The sequence below is a fragment of the Nuphar pumila genome, chromosome 14 (genome assembly GCF_984573655.1).
Source record: "Nuphar pumila chromosome 14, dmNupPumi1.hap1.1, whole genome shotgun sequence".
Taxonomy (NCBI): Eukaryota; Viridiplantae; Streptophyta; class Magnoliopsida; order Nymphaeales; family Nymphaeaceae; genus Nuphar; species Nuphar pumila.
This window is the reverse complement of record NC_143262.1, coordinates 79733094-79748526: the sequence shown is the minus strand read 5'-3', so window position 1 is coordinate 79748526 and position 15433 is coordinate 79733094. Positions and strand designations below refer to the sequence as shown.

At 36.8% G+C, this 15433-nt stretch overlaps 1 protein-coding gene across 4 annotated transcripts; it reads left to right on the top strand.

Moving 5' to 3' along the window:
* The first annotated feature begins 2887 nt into the window (after positions 1 to 2887).
* On the top strand, positions 2888 to 7562 carry LOC149817064 (uncharacterized). 4 transcript variants are annotated; one of them, XR_016427638.1, is made up of 5 exons: positions 2892 to 3561; positions 3716 to 3901; positions 4011 to 4339; positions 7303 to 7359; positions 7445 to 7562. XR_016427638.1 is itself a non-coding variant. In XM_089987323.1 (4 exons), exons 1-3 carry the CDS (start codon positions 3082 to 3084, stop codon positions 4302 to 4304), a joined length of 960 nt encoding a protein of 319 aa, XP_089843449.1. In that variant the 5' UTR covers positions 2892 to 3081; the 3' UTR covers positions 4305 to 4339; positions 4479 to 4679. The 4 variants fall into 4 exon arrangements, 3 of the variants coding, with proteins under 3 accessions (XP_089843448.1, XP_089843449.1, XP_089843450.1); XM_089987323.1 differs by lacking the exons at positions 7303 to 7359; positions 7445 to 7562 and adding an exon at positions 4479 to 4679; XM_089987324.1 differs by lacking the exons at positions 7303 to 7359; positions 7445 to 7562 and adding an exon at positions 4476 to 4679.
* The last annotated feature ends 7871 nt before the right edge of the window (positions 7563 to 15433 follow it).

Sequence of the window (15433 nt, the reverse complement as noted above, 5' to 3'; positions counted from 1 at the left end):
GGGGTGGAGACCTTGTCCCTCGCGTCTGCCCTGGTCCACTGCCATCCCTGTATATTGATGATTTAGCATATCACCTAATCCATTCCCGTGCGCATGCTAGCAAGGGCATGGCTGAGTGGGCGTGGTTTTCAGGCCTTTAATTAAATTAAAAAGAATTGCGGTCCACCATCCACCTTTTTACAAGTGGCAGCACATAGTTGGTTATGTGAGTTAAAAATGCCCAAGGTAGTGACGTGATAATTTTGTGATTGCAGGAAGCAACCTGTGTGTACATACCATGACAACAAGCTTGTGTGCAGTGGATCGGATCGCTCCCTTGGTCTTGGTTGGACCCGATCAATCATATATGCTAGCATGAGCTTGCTAATTACATCATACTTCCTATGTTTTAAGTGAATTCATTTCCCAGGCACAACTTTGCAATTGTTTCCATTTTTTACACGGAGCATTTCATGTTTCATGGATGGAGTGTGATCTTATGTAGTGGAGTCATCCAAGATGTTGAAGAAAGCTTACCTCCAATCACATGAAATATTTGTGAATACACCATTGTAGTTTATTTTATAAATTGAATGCACATATTTGTTCAATACATTTTTTTTTTGTTTTTTTTTTCTTCTTTTGGTTAATCAGCCACACTGAAAAGTTGCCTTCAAGTCTTCGTAGAATGTGTTTTCATGATCCAAGTTATTGAAGGCTCTAGCCCATAAACATATGAGAATATCCTCAGGTTTTGAGGGAATTGCACGTATAGATATTAAAAAAGGAATTGATTTGATCCGAGTCATAATTCATATTGGATTCGCCAATATGTTAATAGAGGGTAAAACCCGAGGAATCGAAGAATTACAAACTAATGTAAAAAAAATAGCCCGTAGATATAACATGCCAACATTTAGAAGACTTGTTTTTTCCCTCCTACCCTTTGGGCTAAACCTTTTCATGCTTGCAGTCAAGCATATAAGCGACATGCCTCTAGACACCCAAAACTGGGTGCACTGACCCGGTTCTCGGCCAATTGGGGACTATGTGAAGGTTCCAAGTAGGATCTGAGTTTTACATCGCAGGGAGGCGGCAGGCGATTAACCCGGTTCTCGGCGAGGGTTTTTCTTAATCATAAAAAAAAAAGACCTAATACTAAATTTGCTTAAGTTCGATCCAAATCCAATCCGTTTAAAACCCTAGGTTTAAGTAATTAGGTCACGAGAAAGCGACCTATTGATAGAAATTATAGAGTATAAGGAGTGACCGCAGCATGGCCCCACATTTTCAGGTATCCGGCGTGGGAGATGCTATTCATGTGGCTTGCAGATGGCATTTCTGACTTAGAGCTGCCCAAAAACCATGCATGGTTGGCCCATTTTAACTAAGACACCCACAAATATGCACTAACCAAACCCTTCCATGTCAGGCACTGCAAGAATATCTAGGGCTGGTAAAGTACGTAGCTCGTGATTCAGCTTGATTCGGCACACTCATCACGAACTCGTTAATGCTCGATCGGTTCATATACCTGACGAGCCCAGCTGCAAGCAACTCATTTAGCTTAAACGAGTCGTGATACAAGGTGTTTGGCTTATAAGCTTGGGAGAGCTCATGTAAGTAAAAGTTGTATATTTTTTATGTATAATATATATAAAAAATAATGCATAAAATATATATAAAAAGAGAAGGATGAATGAAAACTGTATACACAAAACTTAAACTAATAAGTGTAATATATAAAAATATGTATATTCTCTGCATAAATAACATAAAATATTTTTACACATTTCACAACTCATTTAGAGACAAGCAGAGCTCAAACTTGACTCAGCTAAAAATGAACATGAGCTGCGCAAACAGCTCAATCTACTGGTAAATGAGCCCAGCCTGAACATGCCCTATTCAGTTCGTTTGATGGTCTACTAGCCCTAAGAATCATAGTGAAAAAAAAGTTTTTATCGGCAATTTCTCATTTTTCAAAAACTCACTAGAAATTGAAAAAATTCAATAAATCTTGCATTTTTTTCAGCAAAATCTCAGCAATAAAAAATTAATTAAAAATTATAAAATTTATTTTTTATAAGAAAATATTAATAAAAATTATTTTAAAATTAAAATATAAGATTTTTTTCACAGTATTTATGTTTTTTCCACAAATCTTGCGATATTTTAAAAATCTCACAAAAATTGTCGTTTTAAACTTTCAGGCAATTTCTTGCGATATTATCACGAGATTTTCATAAATCTCGCGAAATTTGTCACACTGCTAAGAATATCCAAACACAAGAAACTGCAACACAAAGAAGCTACGGCCATAGACCAACAAGTCCACATCCACATATATATATATATATATATATATATATATATATATATATATATATATATATATACCAAATCCCAACGACCATATTATTATCAATATATATATATATATATATATTATATACCAAATCCCCAACGACAATATTATTATCAATCATGAACCTACTATCAGATGTTAATTAGTGATCTAAAAACTTCATGGCATACTTTTTTTTGGAAGGCAACAAAAAAAAAAACTGACTTGCTAAAATACTTTTTTCACAATAAAGAAAAGAGAAGGCCTGACCAAGAGCTAACATCTTACCTGTCACCAGCACATCGTCCAGTATTCTAATAATTGATCTCCACCGAATGGTGGACTTTCGCAAGCATGACTAACATGCATTTCCACCGCGTCAAATCTGTGTGCATTAAGCACCTGATCACCCTCCATCTTGATACAGGACTGTCAGTTATGGGGCCCAAGGCCTGATGGAGGGCCATCAAGTACTTAATGCACAAAAATTTGTGCCATGTGATTGCACCCGATCCGGACTCCACCGCACCACAACACTAAGAAGCTCTCTCTCACTTTCCTCCACCACCAAATACCTGTGCTCCTCTGCCCTCCTTCCTTCGTAGAGAGAGAGAGAGAGAGAGAGAGAGAGTCTTCTTTCTTTGCTTAAAATCTTCAGATCTAGGAGAGAACCAAAAGGTCCAAAACCAAACTTGGGATTTTGAATCGTGGACATAGAAGAAGAAGAAGAAGCCTTCACTGCTGGTCTAAAGAAGATGCACGCCAAGTCTGATTCAGAGGTGACCAGCCTCGCTCCGTCGTCTCCGACCCGGTCGCCACGACGCCCCGTCTACTACGTGCAGAGCCCGTCCCGCGACTCCCACGATGGCGAGAAGACGTCGCTGCACTCGACGCCGGTGCGCAGCCCCATGGGATCCCCACCGCATTCCCACTCCTCGGTGGGTCGCCACTCTCGAGAGTCCTCCACCAGCAGGGTCTCCGGGTCTCTGAAATCAGGATCTAGGAAGATCTCTCCCCACGATGGCAATGGTAGGCACGGGAAAAGTGGGAAGCCGTGGGGGGACATCCCCGCTATTGAAGAGGAAGGCCTGCTTGAGGAAGAGGAAGAGGAGAAAGGAATTCCCCGTCGCTGCTACTTTCTTATCTTCATTCTGTGCTTCATCCTTCTCTTTTCTTTCTTTTCCTTGATTCTTTGGGGCGCTGCTCGCCCTCAGAAGCCAACTATCACCATGAAGGTACTCTGTCTTTTCTTTTCCTCTTATGTATAAACAATTTATAATGCACATGTTCAGGATCTATATTTGGGTAGTTCAAAAAGCAGAAGATTTAGACTGAAATAACAGCATAGTCATGCAATTCATCGAAATTCGACAAATTTTTTTTTTGCAGAGTATTAGCTTCGACAGCTTCAACTTGCAGGCCGGATCCGACGCATCGGGCGTGCAGACGGTTATGCTCTCCATGAATTCGACCGTAAAACTTGTTTACAGGAACACAGCTACATTTTTCGGAGTCCATGTTTCCTCTGCACCATTGGATCTGTACTACTCACAGTTGAATGTGGCTACTGGATATGTAAGCACCCCATCCTCATTCCTCTCCCCCAAAAGTCTTGCATTTTGGTGATTTCTGGGTGAAAAAACTTTTGGGTTTTGATTGATTTTGGTTGTATGGTTGATGCTAGATCAACAATTTCTACCAAAGAAGGAAAAGCCAGAGGACATTGAGTGTGTCTTTGCATGGGAGTAGGGTTCCCCTATATGGTGCTGGATCTGGTTTGAGCACAACTGGGACTTCAGGGACTCCTAATATCATTGTGCCCTTGAATCTCACCTTTGTTGTGAGATCAAGAGCCTTTGTTTTGGGTAAGCTTGTGCAACCCAAGTTCAACATTGAGGCGCAGTGCTCAGCAGTGCTGGATCAGAGCAAGCTTGGCACCTCTATTTCTCTGCAGAACTCATGCCAGATTGATGACTGAAGTGGGAGAAGAAAGGAACCAAGATTGTGAAGATGGTAAAACTTTTCTTTTTCTTTTTTCTTTTTTTTACTTTTGACTTTTTGGAATATTGTAAAGAAATTAGTTTCTTTAACCAGTTAATATATTTATTTATTTATGAGGTGTTTGACAGACTGTACCCATTTGTCACAGTAGGTAACAGGTTCGGTGCAAGCACATAGCATTTGGCCTTTTAACCAGATTGGGGTTGGGAGTGGTGATCTCTCTCTCTCTCTTTCTCTCTCCTCTCTTTGTATTGGGTTTATTATTGCCCATAAGTGAGCTCCCAATAAAAGCATTACTTATGTATACAACTCTTTCCATACATATATAAAATAGGTCTGTTAGACTTTTGAGTGTCGGCTGTATTGATACCCAGGACTTCTAGGGAAATGTTATTAGATGTTGTATTACAGTATTATGGTGATATACTGCTTTCAATTAATTAAATTAATTATTCCTTCAATTGCTCCTGCCTGAGAGTTAGGGATGGAGTGGACCGGGGGATAACGGGGCTCCGCCCCGCCTCGCCCCGCCTCGCCCCGTTTGGACCGGGGATGAAGGGCATGAAATGGGGATGGACTTACGCATTTCCCTGCCCCGCCCTCAATCCTTTAAGGGATGATTATAGACTAAGGGGAAACGGGGCCCTGCCCTGCCTCGCACCCGTTTGGACCGGGGATGGAGGACACAAAACGGGGATGAAGGCAGGGGTGGAGGTTAAAATCCATCCCCGTGCGGGGATGAAGGCGGGGATGGAGGTTAGGATTTTGAAACTGGGTGGGGGTGGAGACCTTGTCCCCCGTCCCAGTCCCGGTCCACTGCCATCCCTACTGGGAGTGGACAATTCTCTAGTGATATTTTATTTGGTTTAACTTCAAACACTATCTTATACTGAAATAACTGATTTACATATAATCTTTTCGTTTTAGGTTACTCTCACCGGGTGTGCTGGTGCCTTTAACTTGTGGGTTCCGAAAGGGCTGTGTTTGGTGATCCCACTCGGGGTTTACCTCGCACCCGGTGAGCCCATTAAGTAACCTGGTTATCTGAGAGGATTCCTCTTTTATAAAAAGGAGAGTTATTGACTTTTTAATCGTTGGGTTTTACTCATCAAAAAATTAGTTAGGATTTAAGACTGGGTAGAGCTTGATCATTTGGGTAGCTTTGGAACGTGTAAAAAAGTATTGGTACCATTGACTCCCAGCTAGGGATGTCAACGGATCTGATCTAATGGGATTCGGATGGAAAAAGGTATACCCGAATTCGGATCTGACTAAAAAACCCCGATACGGACACTTAATTGGGTTCGGGTTTTAATCAGATTCGGATTCCAATACAAAATTAGTACTGCATTTTGAATCTAATTTTTAATCTGATCCGGATTTGGCTACCAGATCTGACTAATTGGATTCGGACTCGGGTAAGATATAGAGTTACATCCGACCCTACTCCCAGCTGCGCATATATGTGATCCTGTGGTTGTGGATGTCAAATTTGTTCCAGGCTCGATTGAGCAGGCTACGTGTGAAGCAGCAATTCCAAAACAAGTGTGTGAGAGATTCCTTCTCTCGGCTGGCTAGCTGAATCTCAGTTACCCTTTCCTGCAAGATTAGCCAACCCATGAGCATAGTGACAAAAGTTTTTATCGGCAATTTCTTGTTTTTCAAAAACTCGTGAGAAATTGAAAAAAATCCATAAATCTCACATTTTTTCAGAAAAATCTTGGCAATAAAAAATAAATTAAAAAATATAAAAATGATTTTTTATAAGAAAATATTAATAAAATTTATTAATATCACGTTTAAATCGCAATAAAATAGCCGTTTAAAACATAAATATCGCATTTAAATCGAGGTATTTATGTTTCTTTCATAAATTTTGTGATATTTTAAAAATCTCACCAGAAATTGCCGTTTTAAACTTTCAGGCAATTTCTCGTGATATTATCATGAGATTTTTCATAAATCATGCTATATTTGTCACTATGCCCATGCATGAGAGAGCCTCTCAGTAGTAGGCCACCCCCCAAACTCCCGTTCGGGTAGCCATGAAAGCAATGGTTGGCCTAGAGCCCTGTATAGTGGAGGCTTTAAACCTCCCATTGCTTGAGTTTAATATGAACACTAGTTCAGTAGTTGAGTGATAACCTTCCAAGATGCATGCTGCCTTCAAAGGTGCCCTGGATGTCGTACATCCATGTGATGAACGGCAGCCAGAACACCATCATGTTTGTTCTGTTTCACTCGTTCATTTTTTGCGTTATAGATGTCGCTTATCTAATACTTGAATGGCTCTCTAAAAGTTTGTGGAACCCATCTAAGAAACAACATATCCATTAATTCATGGTGTTCTGGCTGCCGTTTATCACATGGATGAACGACATCCATCTCCTAACAGTTACACTGTCAGACACTCTTAAGAAAGAAACATGCATCTGCTCGTGTGCTGGATCTATGCTCATTACAACACGGAAGAATTGGTGAATGAAACAATACATAATTCTTGATTGATTCAAAGCAATGTATTGTTCTCTTCCCTTTTTTTGGAGAGGGTGTTGTGTTCTACCTGGAACACAAATTCGCGTGTTCCGGTGTGTACGAAGGAATATCTTGGGACCCGCGATAATTCATATGCCAATGTTACCCACGATGACTTTATAATAAAATAACATATAAAAAGAGTAGATATGCTTTTGACGGAAATGTCCTTCCGTAAGATAGATATGCGTTGGACAAAAATGTCCTCCCGCTCCCTGTATATAGATTTGCATGTTCCACCTTTGTTTTTAGCTTGTGTTACAACACATAGCCGCCTTCTCGTTCCTGCCTTGTGTTAGATAAAAAGCTTTTCTGGGTTCGTTCCTACCTCATGGAGATAACTATAAATCGAACAACTGGTTCGATCATTGATGAGCATCATAGGAGGATTTGCCGGCCATCTCTTTTTACAGTCTTCTCTTCTTCTTCTTTTCTATTAGGCAATATGGAAAAAAGCAATGACGCACACACATTCCAACAAGTGCCATTAAAGCGTGGTAAGTACCTTTCCATATCATCATGCTATTGTTGAAGAACGTATGTCGTCGTGAGTGTCATTAAGGCATTGTTTTGTTATTGCAGGTAGATTTTATCGTTTCGACGGTTAGAAACTTGAAGATAATTGTAAGGCGGTAGAATCTGTTGACAAGAATTCTTGGTTACAGATGCGAGCAAGGGCCTCTACCCCATCTGGTATTGTCCGTTCACTCAGTATATGCAATGTAACGTAAATCGTGGTTGTAGTAGCATGTATATTGATTTGTGAGATGTTGTTTTGTTTGTTAATATCGATTTATAATATATTATGCTGAATTACCGTATATCGATTTGTAAGATATTATGTGTTTTATATTGTCGATTTGTGAGATATTATTTTGTTTGTTAATAACGATTTGTAATATATTATGTTGAATTGCCGTATATCAATTTGTAAGATATTATGCATTTTCTAGTGTCGATTTGTGAGATATTGCTTTGTTTGTTAATATCGATTTGTAATATATTATGCTGAATTGCCATATATCGATTTGTAAGATATTATGTGTTTTCTAGTGTCGATTTTTATGAGATATTGTTTTGTTTGTTAATATCGATTTGTAATATATTATGCTGAATTGCCGTATATCGATTTATAAGATATTATGTGTTTTCTAGTGTCGATTTTTATGAGATATTGTTTTGTTTGTTAATATCGATTTGTAATATATTATGCTGAATTGACGTATATCGATTTGTAAGATATTATGTGTTTTCTAGTGTCAATTTGTGAGATATTATTTTGGTTGTTAATATCGATTTGTAATATATTATGCTGAATTGTCGTATATCGATTTATAGGATATTATGCTAAATTGCCGTATATCGATTTACAATATATTATGCTGAATTATTGTATATCGATTTGTAAGATATTGTGCATTTTCTAGTGTCAAATTGTGAGATATGGTTTTGATTGTTATTATCGATTTGTAAGCTATTATGTTGTTGCTTTGATACTGTGATTCATTCAATCATTTCTTTGACTTGCTTAACTAATCGATACTCATTGTTATATGCATCTTGAATAAATCGTAGTAAACGTATGCGCTGGCTAACGCAAATTGATATTTTGCTCATGACAGTGTTGAGCATATCAACTAGTTGCAGTGAAGATGATGTATCTCAATCATTGGAAAGTCATGGAGCAACGGACATCCGTACTATCGATGCACCTGAAGAAGTGAATATGTACACTAATGATGCACATGATAAGAAGGGTGCAGGCATTGCATTCACTCTTGACTTGAATATTCCAGCAGAGAAAATGCAATTCGATAATAAGGTAGACGATCATGACAATGCACTTGACAAAGGTGCAGGCATCTCAAGTCTACATGATAGTACACTTGACTCTGTTCTCGTAAAGGAAATGCAATTTAATAATGAAGAAGTTGCATACAAAATTTACAATGATTATGCCTTAAAACTTAGCTTCAGTGTTAGAAGGTATTCTTGGGCAAAAAATGCATAGGGTGTCATGGTGAGAAAAGCATATATTTGTTTTAAGCAAGGTTGAAAGAAGTCAAGTGAAAATCCAACAAGGAGCAAGCCAGATTCAAGATGTGGTTGTCCAGCGAGAATGGTGTTAAGAAGACTTCTGAATGAGAAATATGTAGTTCGTACTTTAATCAATGATTATAACCATGAATTAGCCGCTTCATTTATGACTCCTATGTTAAGGTCACATCGTAAAGTAACTGAAGTGCATACTGCAATTGCTGAAATAGCTGATAGCATCAGCATTGCACCAAGGAAGACATACAATTTATGTGCGTACATAGATGGTGGTTGCGAGAATGTACCATTCACACTTATGGATCTAAGAAACCGTTTGAGAAGGAAGAGGTCAAATACATGAAGAATGGAGAAATATATTCTTTGGTTGATTACCTACAGAAGAATTCAAGCAATGACCCTGGGTTTTTTAGTGCAATGCAACTGGATAAAGATGGGTATGCTGTGAATATGTTTTGGGCAGATTCAAAGTCAAGAGTAGATTATGAATGCTTCAATGATGTGCATGTTTTTTATACTAAAGTGAAGATTAATACAGAACAATGGCCATTTGCGCAGTTTGTCGGAGTGAACCATCACTCACGGAGTTGCATATTAGGTGACACTTTTTTGTATGATGAGACCAAGAAAACCTTTGAGTGGTTGTTCAGAGTATTTACACAGGCAATGAATGTGAAGCACCCTAGAGCTGTACTTACAGATGGTGATCATGCAATTGCGGTTGTAGTGTCTCATGTATAGCCATATGCATATCATTGCCTATGTTTGTGACATATCTTTTAAAATGCAGTAAAGAACATAAGACACATTTTTAATCAGAAGACAAAGTTTGATAAAAAGTTTAGAAAGCTTATACTTGAGAGCATAGACGAGGTCACCTTTATGTCTGTTTGGGAGCAAATGATTCAGATGTCTGACCTTGAAGACTGTGTGTGGTTATAAAATTTATGGAAGACAATGCTTTTGTGCAGGTATGATAAGCACACAAAGAGTTGAATCTATGCATGTCACACTGAAAAAAACCTTGTATTTATGTTTAACAATGTTTCGCTTCATGAAACAATATGAATTATTTGTAGACGGTCTTATACAAAATGAGCTTGAACAAGATGTGAAATGCTTTAACACCCGCCCTGTAACTTTGGGCATGAAAATATTGACGCAACCTGCAGATCTGTATACACTAACTGTATTTGAATGAATTAAGAAGGAGGTTATACAGGTCATGAATTGCAACATAGAAGGACATATGCAATATGAGAATATGCATAAATACCATATTGTATGAGAGGATGAAGAGCATCCAAAAAGGAAAGAAGCACATGTTACGTACAATATTGACAACAGAACAGTTGAATGTAAGTGCAAAATGTTTGAATTCAAAGGTATTTTATGTCGTCATGCATTAAAGACACTTAATCAAGAGAAGATACAAGAAATACCTGAGTCATATATAATGCGAAGATGGACGAGACAAGTAAAGATTGAACTGCTGGATACAAATAATGTCAGTCCATCTCGTGTTGATGAGAAGTGTCACATAGCCTCCCGTTAGCAACAACTATGTAGGTCACTTATGCATGTTACAGATTTGACATCGAAAAGCGAAGAAGCCTATATATGTATGAGAAAAGTGTCAAGAGAATTACTTGAAAAAATACAGTTAATTCACCATGAGTTCGTTGCAGCTCATGAAGACCAATCTAAGAAAACCGAATCGAACAACGTAGGTGAAAATCATGCTTCCTCTGACCCTTATGAGAAGATGCGCTAAAGTGTAAACATCATCTTTGACAAATCAAGAGTAAACGTTGTAGATTATGATAGAAATATTTACCTAGCGAAGGGTATCCAAAGGAAACCTTCTTCTGAGCGCAGTCATCGGAGGACAAAGGGTGCACTAGAATTAGTTGACAAGAAAATATCTAAGAAACAATCAACCCCTAAGCAACCAAGCCCCTCACATGAACAGGTATGTAATATAATATATTGCTTTCTATGTAAATGATATTACGTGCAACTTATCAATATCTAACTTATGTAATTTCCAACATGCAGCAATACCCTATAGACGTGCACTACAATGTTAGAACCTGCAATCCTCCTGACCTGTTTGAGTGGAACAATGACATGAGTTTGACAAGTCTTTTGGTATATAACAATTTTGGGAGGATGTTTGCATTTCTTATTGAACTTAATATAGTGTCTGATATTGTTCTGTTTTATGTCAAACTCAGTTCAATTCAAAAGTCAGCAACGCAACACAGGAATCATGTGTGGATTCTTCAACTACAAAATAGTTGTAGCATTTAACTTTTATTAGTGTAAATCGTTGTAATGTTTAGCATTCTATAATTCTTTGTTGTAATTCTATAATTCTTTGTTGTAAATCGATAATTCTTTGTTGTAATTCTATAATTCCTTATTATAAATCGATAATTTTTTGTCGTAATGTTATAATTCGTTGTTATAATTCTACAATAAAAATCATACTACAAATATCATAAAAATTGATACTAAAAAACATATCATATCTTACAAATTGATATACAACAATTAAGCATAATATATTACAAAATGATACGGCAATTCAACAAAATAGCTTACAAATCGATAATAACAAACAAAACCATATCTCACAAATGGACACTAGAAAACATATAATGTCTTACAAATTGATATACGATAATTCAACGTAATATATTACAAATTGGTATACAACAATTCAGCATAATATCTCACAAATCGATATACGACAATTCAGCATAATATATTACAAATCGATATTAACAAACAAAACAATATCTCATAAAACTTGACACTAAAAAACACATAATATCTTACAAATCGATATACGATAATTCAACATAATATATTATAAATCGATACGGCAATTCAACATAATAGCTTACAAATTGATAATAACAAACAAAACAATATCCCACAAATCGATATTAGAAAATACATAATATCTTACAAATCAATATATGACAATTCAACATAATATATTACAAATCGGTACACGGTAATTCAACATAATATATTAGAAATCGATATTAACAAACAAAATAATATCTCATAAAACTCGACACTAGAAAACACATAATATCTTACAAATTGATATACGACAATTCAGCATAATATATTACAAATCGATACGACAATTCAACATAATAGCTTACAAATCGATAATAACAAACAAAATAATATTTCACAAATTGACACTAGAAAATACATAATATCTTACAAATTGATATACAATAATTCAGACAATTTAGCATAATATCTTACAAATCGGTATACGGCAATTCAACATGATATCTTACAAATCAATATACGACAATTCATCATAATATATTACATATCGATATTAACAACCAAAACAATATCTCACAAATCGACACTAGAAAACACATAATATCTTACAAATCGATATACGACAATTCAACATAATATATTATAAATCGATATTAACAAACAAAATAATATCTCATAAAATTCGATACTAGAAAACACATAATACATTACAAATCGATATACGACAATTTAGCATACTATATTACAAATCAATATTAACAAACAAAACAATATCTTACAAATCGATAGTAGAAAACACATAATATCTTACAAATCGATATACGACAATTCAGCATAATATATTATAAATTGATATTACACTACAAGAAAAATGCTACTTAGCGACGGAAATTTGCGACGGATTTTTTCCGTCGCCAATTTGCGATGGACTAGCGAGCAAAAACTATTTGTCGCTAACATTTGAAATATTTGCAAAATTAGCGACGGAAATATCTTCGTCGCTAAAGTCGTCACTAATTAGCGAGGGATTAGCGACAACATTTTTTTGTCGCCAAAACACTACAAAAAATGCTAATTAGCGAGGGAAATTTTCAGTCCCTAATCCGTCGCTAATAGCGACAGAAAAAATCCCTCGCTAATTTTCGTCCCACCTGAGGCGCGAAATTTTCCCTCCCTTCGTTCAAAATTTTTCCTCCCTTTGTTTTTCCCTCCCATTCGATTTAAACCATCCCACTTGAGGCGCTTCTCAGGACGCCAGAAGCCTCGCTGACGACGCGCACAAAGAGTCGATCCCCACCTATGGAGAAGTCGCAGATGGAGCCGTCGTGGCTTCGCCGAAGCCGAGACGTCAAGGGGGCGACAAAGAGGAGGCTGCTGTTGGGGAGCCACTAGAGCCTGCCAGAGTCGCTGACGGACCAGCCGGGGGTCTCGTAGTAGAAATCCGATTGCTTTCCGGTGTGGCCGTCCCACACCCCTATGCCGTACTCGTTGCTCCTCCCCCTGCAGCTCGCGAAGATCCGCGCGGAGTCGCAGCTGAAGCTGAGCGCCCCCGCCGTGAAGCTCTTCGACTAGTTCTCGTGGCAGACCTGGAACTTGAAGAGGAGCTCCCCCCGGAATGCGCCCCCGCTGTGAAGCTCTTCGGCTGGTACTCGTGGCAGACCTGGAACTTGAAGAAGAGCTCCCTCCAAATCTGTGCGAAGTCGTAGCCTGCCAGAACGCATCGGTTCTGTGCAAAAAAATTGCTCCTTGCCGGAGAACGCGCCGGCAGCGAGCAAATTTTTTTATTATTTTTTTTTTAAATTTAACGATGGATTAACGATGGATATTATCCATCGCTAATTTAAAATCACGAAGGACTCGCGATGGATCATATCTGTCGCTAATCCATCGTAAATTAGCGGCGGAATTAGCGACGGATAAGTTCTGGCACTACTTAGCGTCGAAAAATTCGCAATAAAAGTTTTTTGTCGCTAATCCGACGCTAATCCATCGCTAAACAATTTAGCGTCAGATTAGCGACGAATTTAGGTCGTCGCTAATCCAGAGATTTCTTGTAGTGTTAACAAACAAAACAATATCTCACAAAAATTGATTTGTATTATGATTATGCAATATTATATCGATTTGTAAGATATTTGTATTATAATTTTGAAACGTGTGTCTGTGGAATTTACATTGTTGCAATTTGTGTGCTTTAGGTGGCGATTTGCATATTCAAAACACGTGTGCCAGGTGCATAATTTTGGTTTATAGATTAATGTGAAATTTATATAGTCTTACAAAATTTGTATACACAATCTACAAAATCTGTTACAAATGTCTGTACACAAAAAAATTGTCATGAATGTTGAACCAAAAATTACTATATATCTCTCTCTCTCAGCAGTAGAACGTAACCCTCTTCATGTTATCCATGAGAACAAGTAGACGTTTAAAACAGCTACCTCTTACTCCTGGGGCCCTCGTGTCCTTCGTTGCTTTCTAAGTAATCTTACAGTTTGGGGTTTTGTATCTTCTGCAATTAGAAAATCCATCAATTTTTTGCATAGTTCTATGCGGAATCTAGGTATATCATCCTGGAAAAAAAACCAAAAGTCAGACCAATATAGAAACCCTTACACCAACAATATAGGATAATAAAACATGTTTAAGTGTACAACATACGACGGTGAATTCTGGTTGTCATCCATAGTATATTGCTTCAATATATTTCATTACAAAGACGCCACAATCGATGCCATTATTTTGTAAAGGAGCATTCTCTGCGACGTGAAGCCTCCATGGGCCAATGTCGACACCCAACATGTCTATGAAAAATCCAACCTGCGGTTTATGCAAAAGCAAGTAAATTCTTAGCCACGTACAATATATGATAATCTTACAAATAGAAACTTACCAAATGCCCAATGTCACAGTCTACACTAATGTTATAGTCCAAGGAGTTGTATAACCATATTTTTTGTTTTTTACATTCAACACGTATAAGACCCAATGCTTTTTCGATTGCCACAATGTAGGAATCAACATCTGCAAATTGATTTTAAAATATCTTACAAAATCGATATGAAAATGCCTATTGATAGCATAAAAATCGATGTTAAGATTCAACATATAAATCAATATTAAGAATCAAAACAATATCTTAAATCGATATTAGGAATCAACATAGAAATCGATATTAAGAATCATAACAATATCTTAAATCGATATAGAAATTCCTATTGATAGCTTAAAAATAGATATTAAGAATCAACATAGAAATCAATATTAAGAATCAAAATAATATCTTAAATCGATATTAAGAATCAATATAGAAATCAATATTAAGATTCATAACAATATCTTAAATCGATTTGGAAATTTGTATTGATATCTTAAAAATTGATATTTAGAATCAAAATAATATCTTAAATCAATATTAAGAATCAAAACAACATCTTAAATCGATATGAAAATTCTTATTGATATCTTAAAAATCGATATTAAGAATCAAAACAATATCTTAAATCGATATAGAAATTCATATTGATATCTTAAAAATAGATATTTAGAATCAAAACAATATCTTAAGTCGATATTAAGAATCAAAATAATATTCTAAATCGATATTAAGAATCCGCATATAAATTGATATTAAGAACCAAAACAATATCTTACATTGATATTAGGAATCAACATAGAAATTGATATTAAAAATCA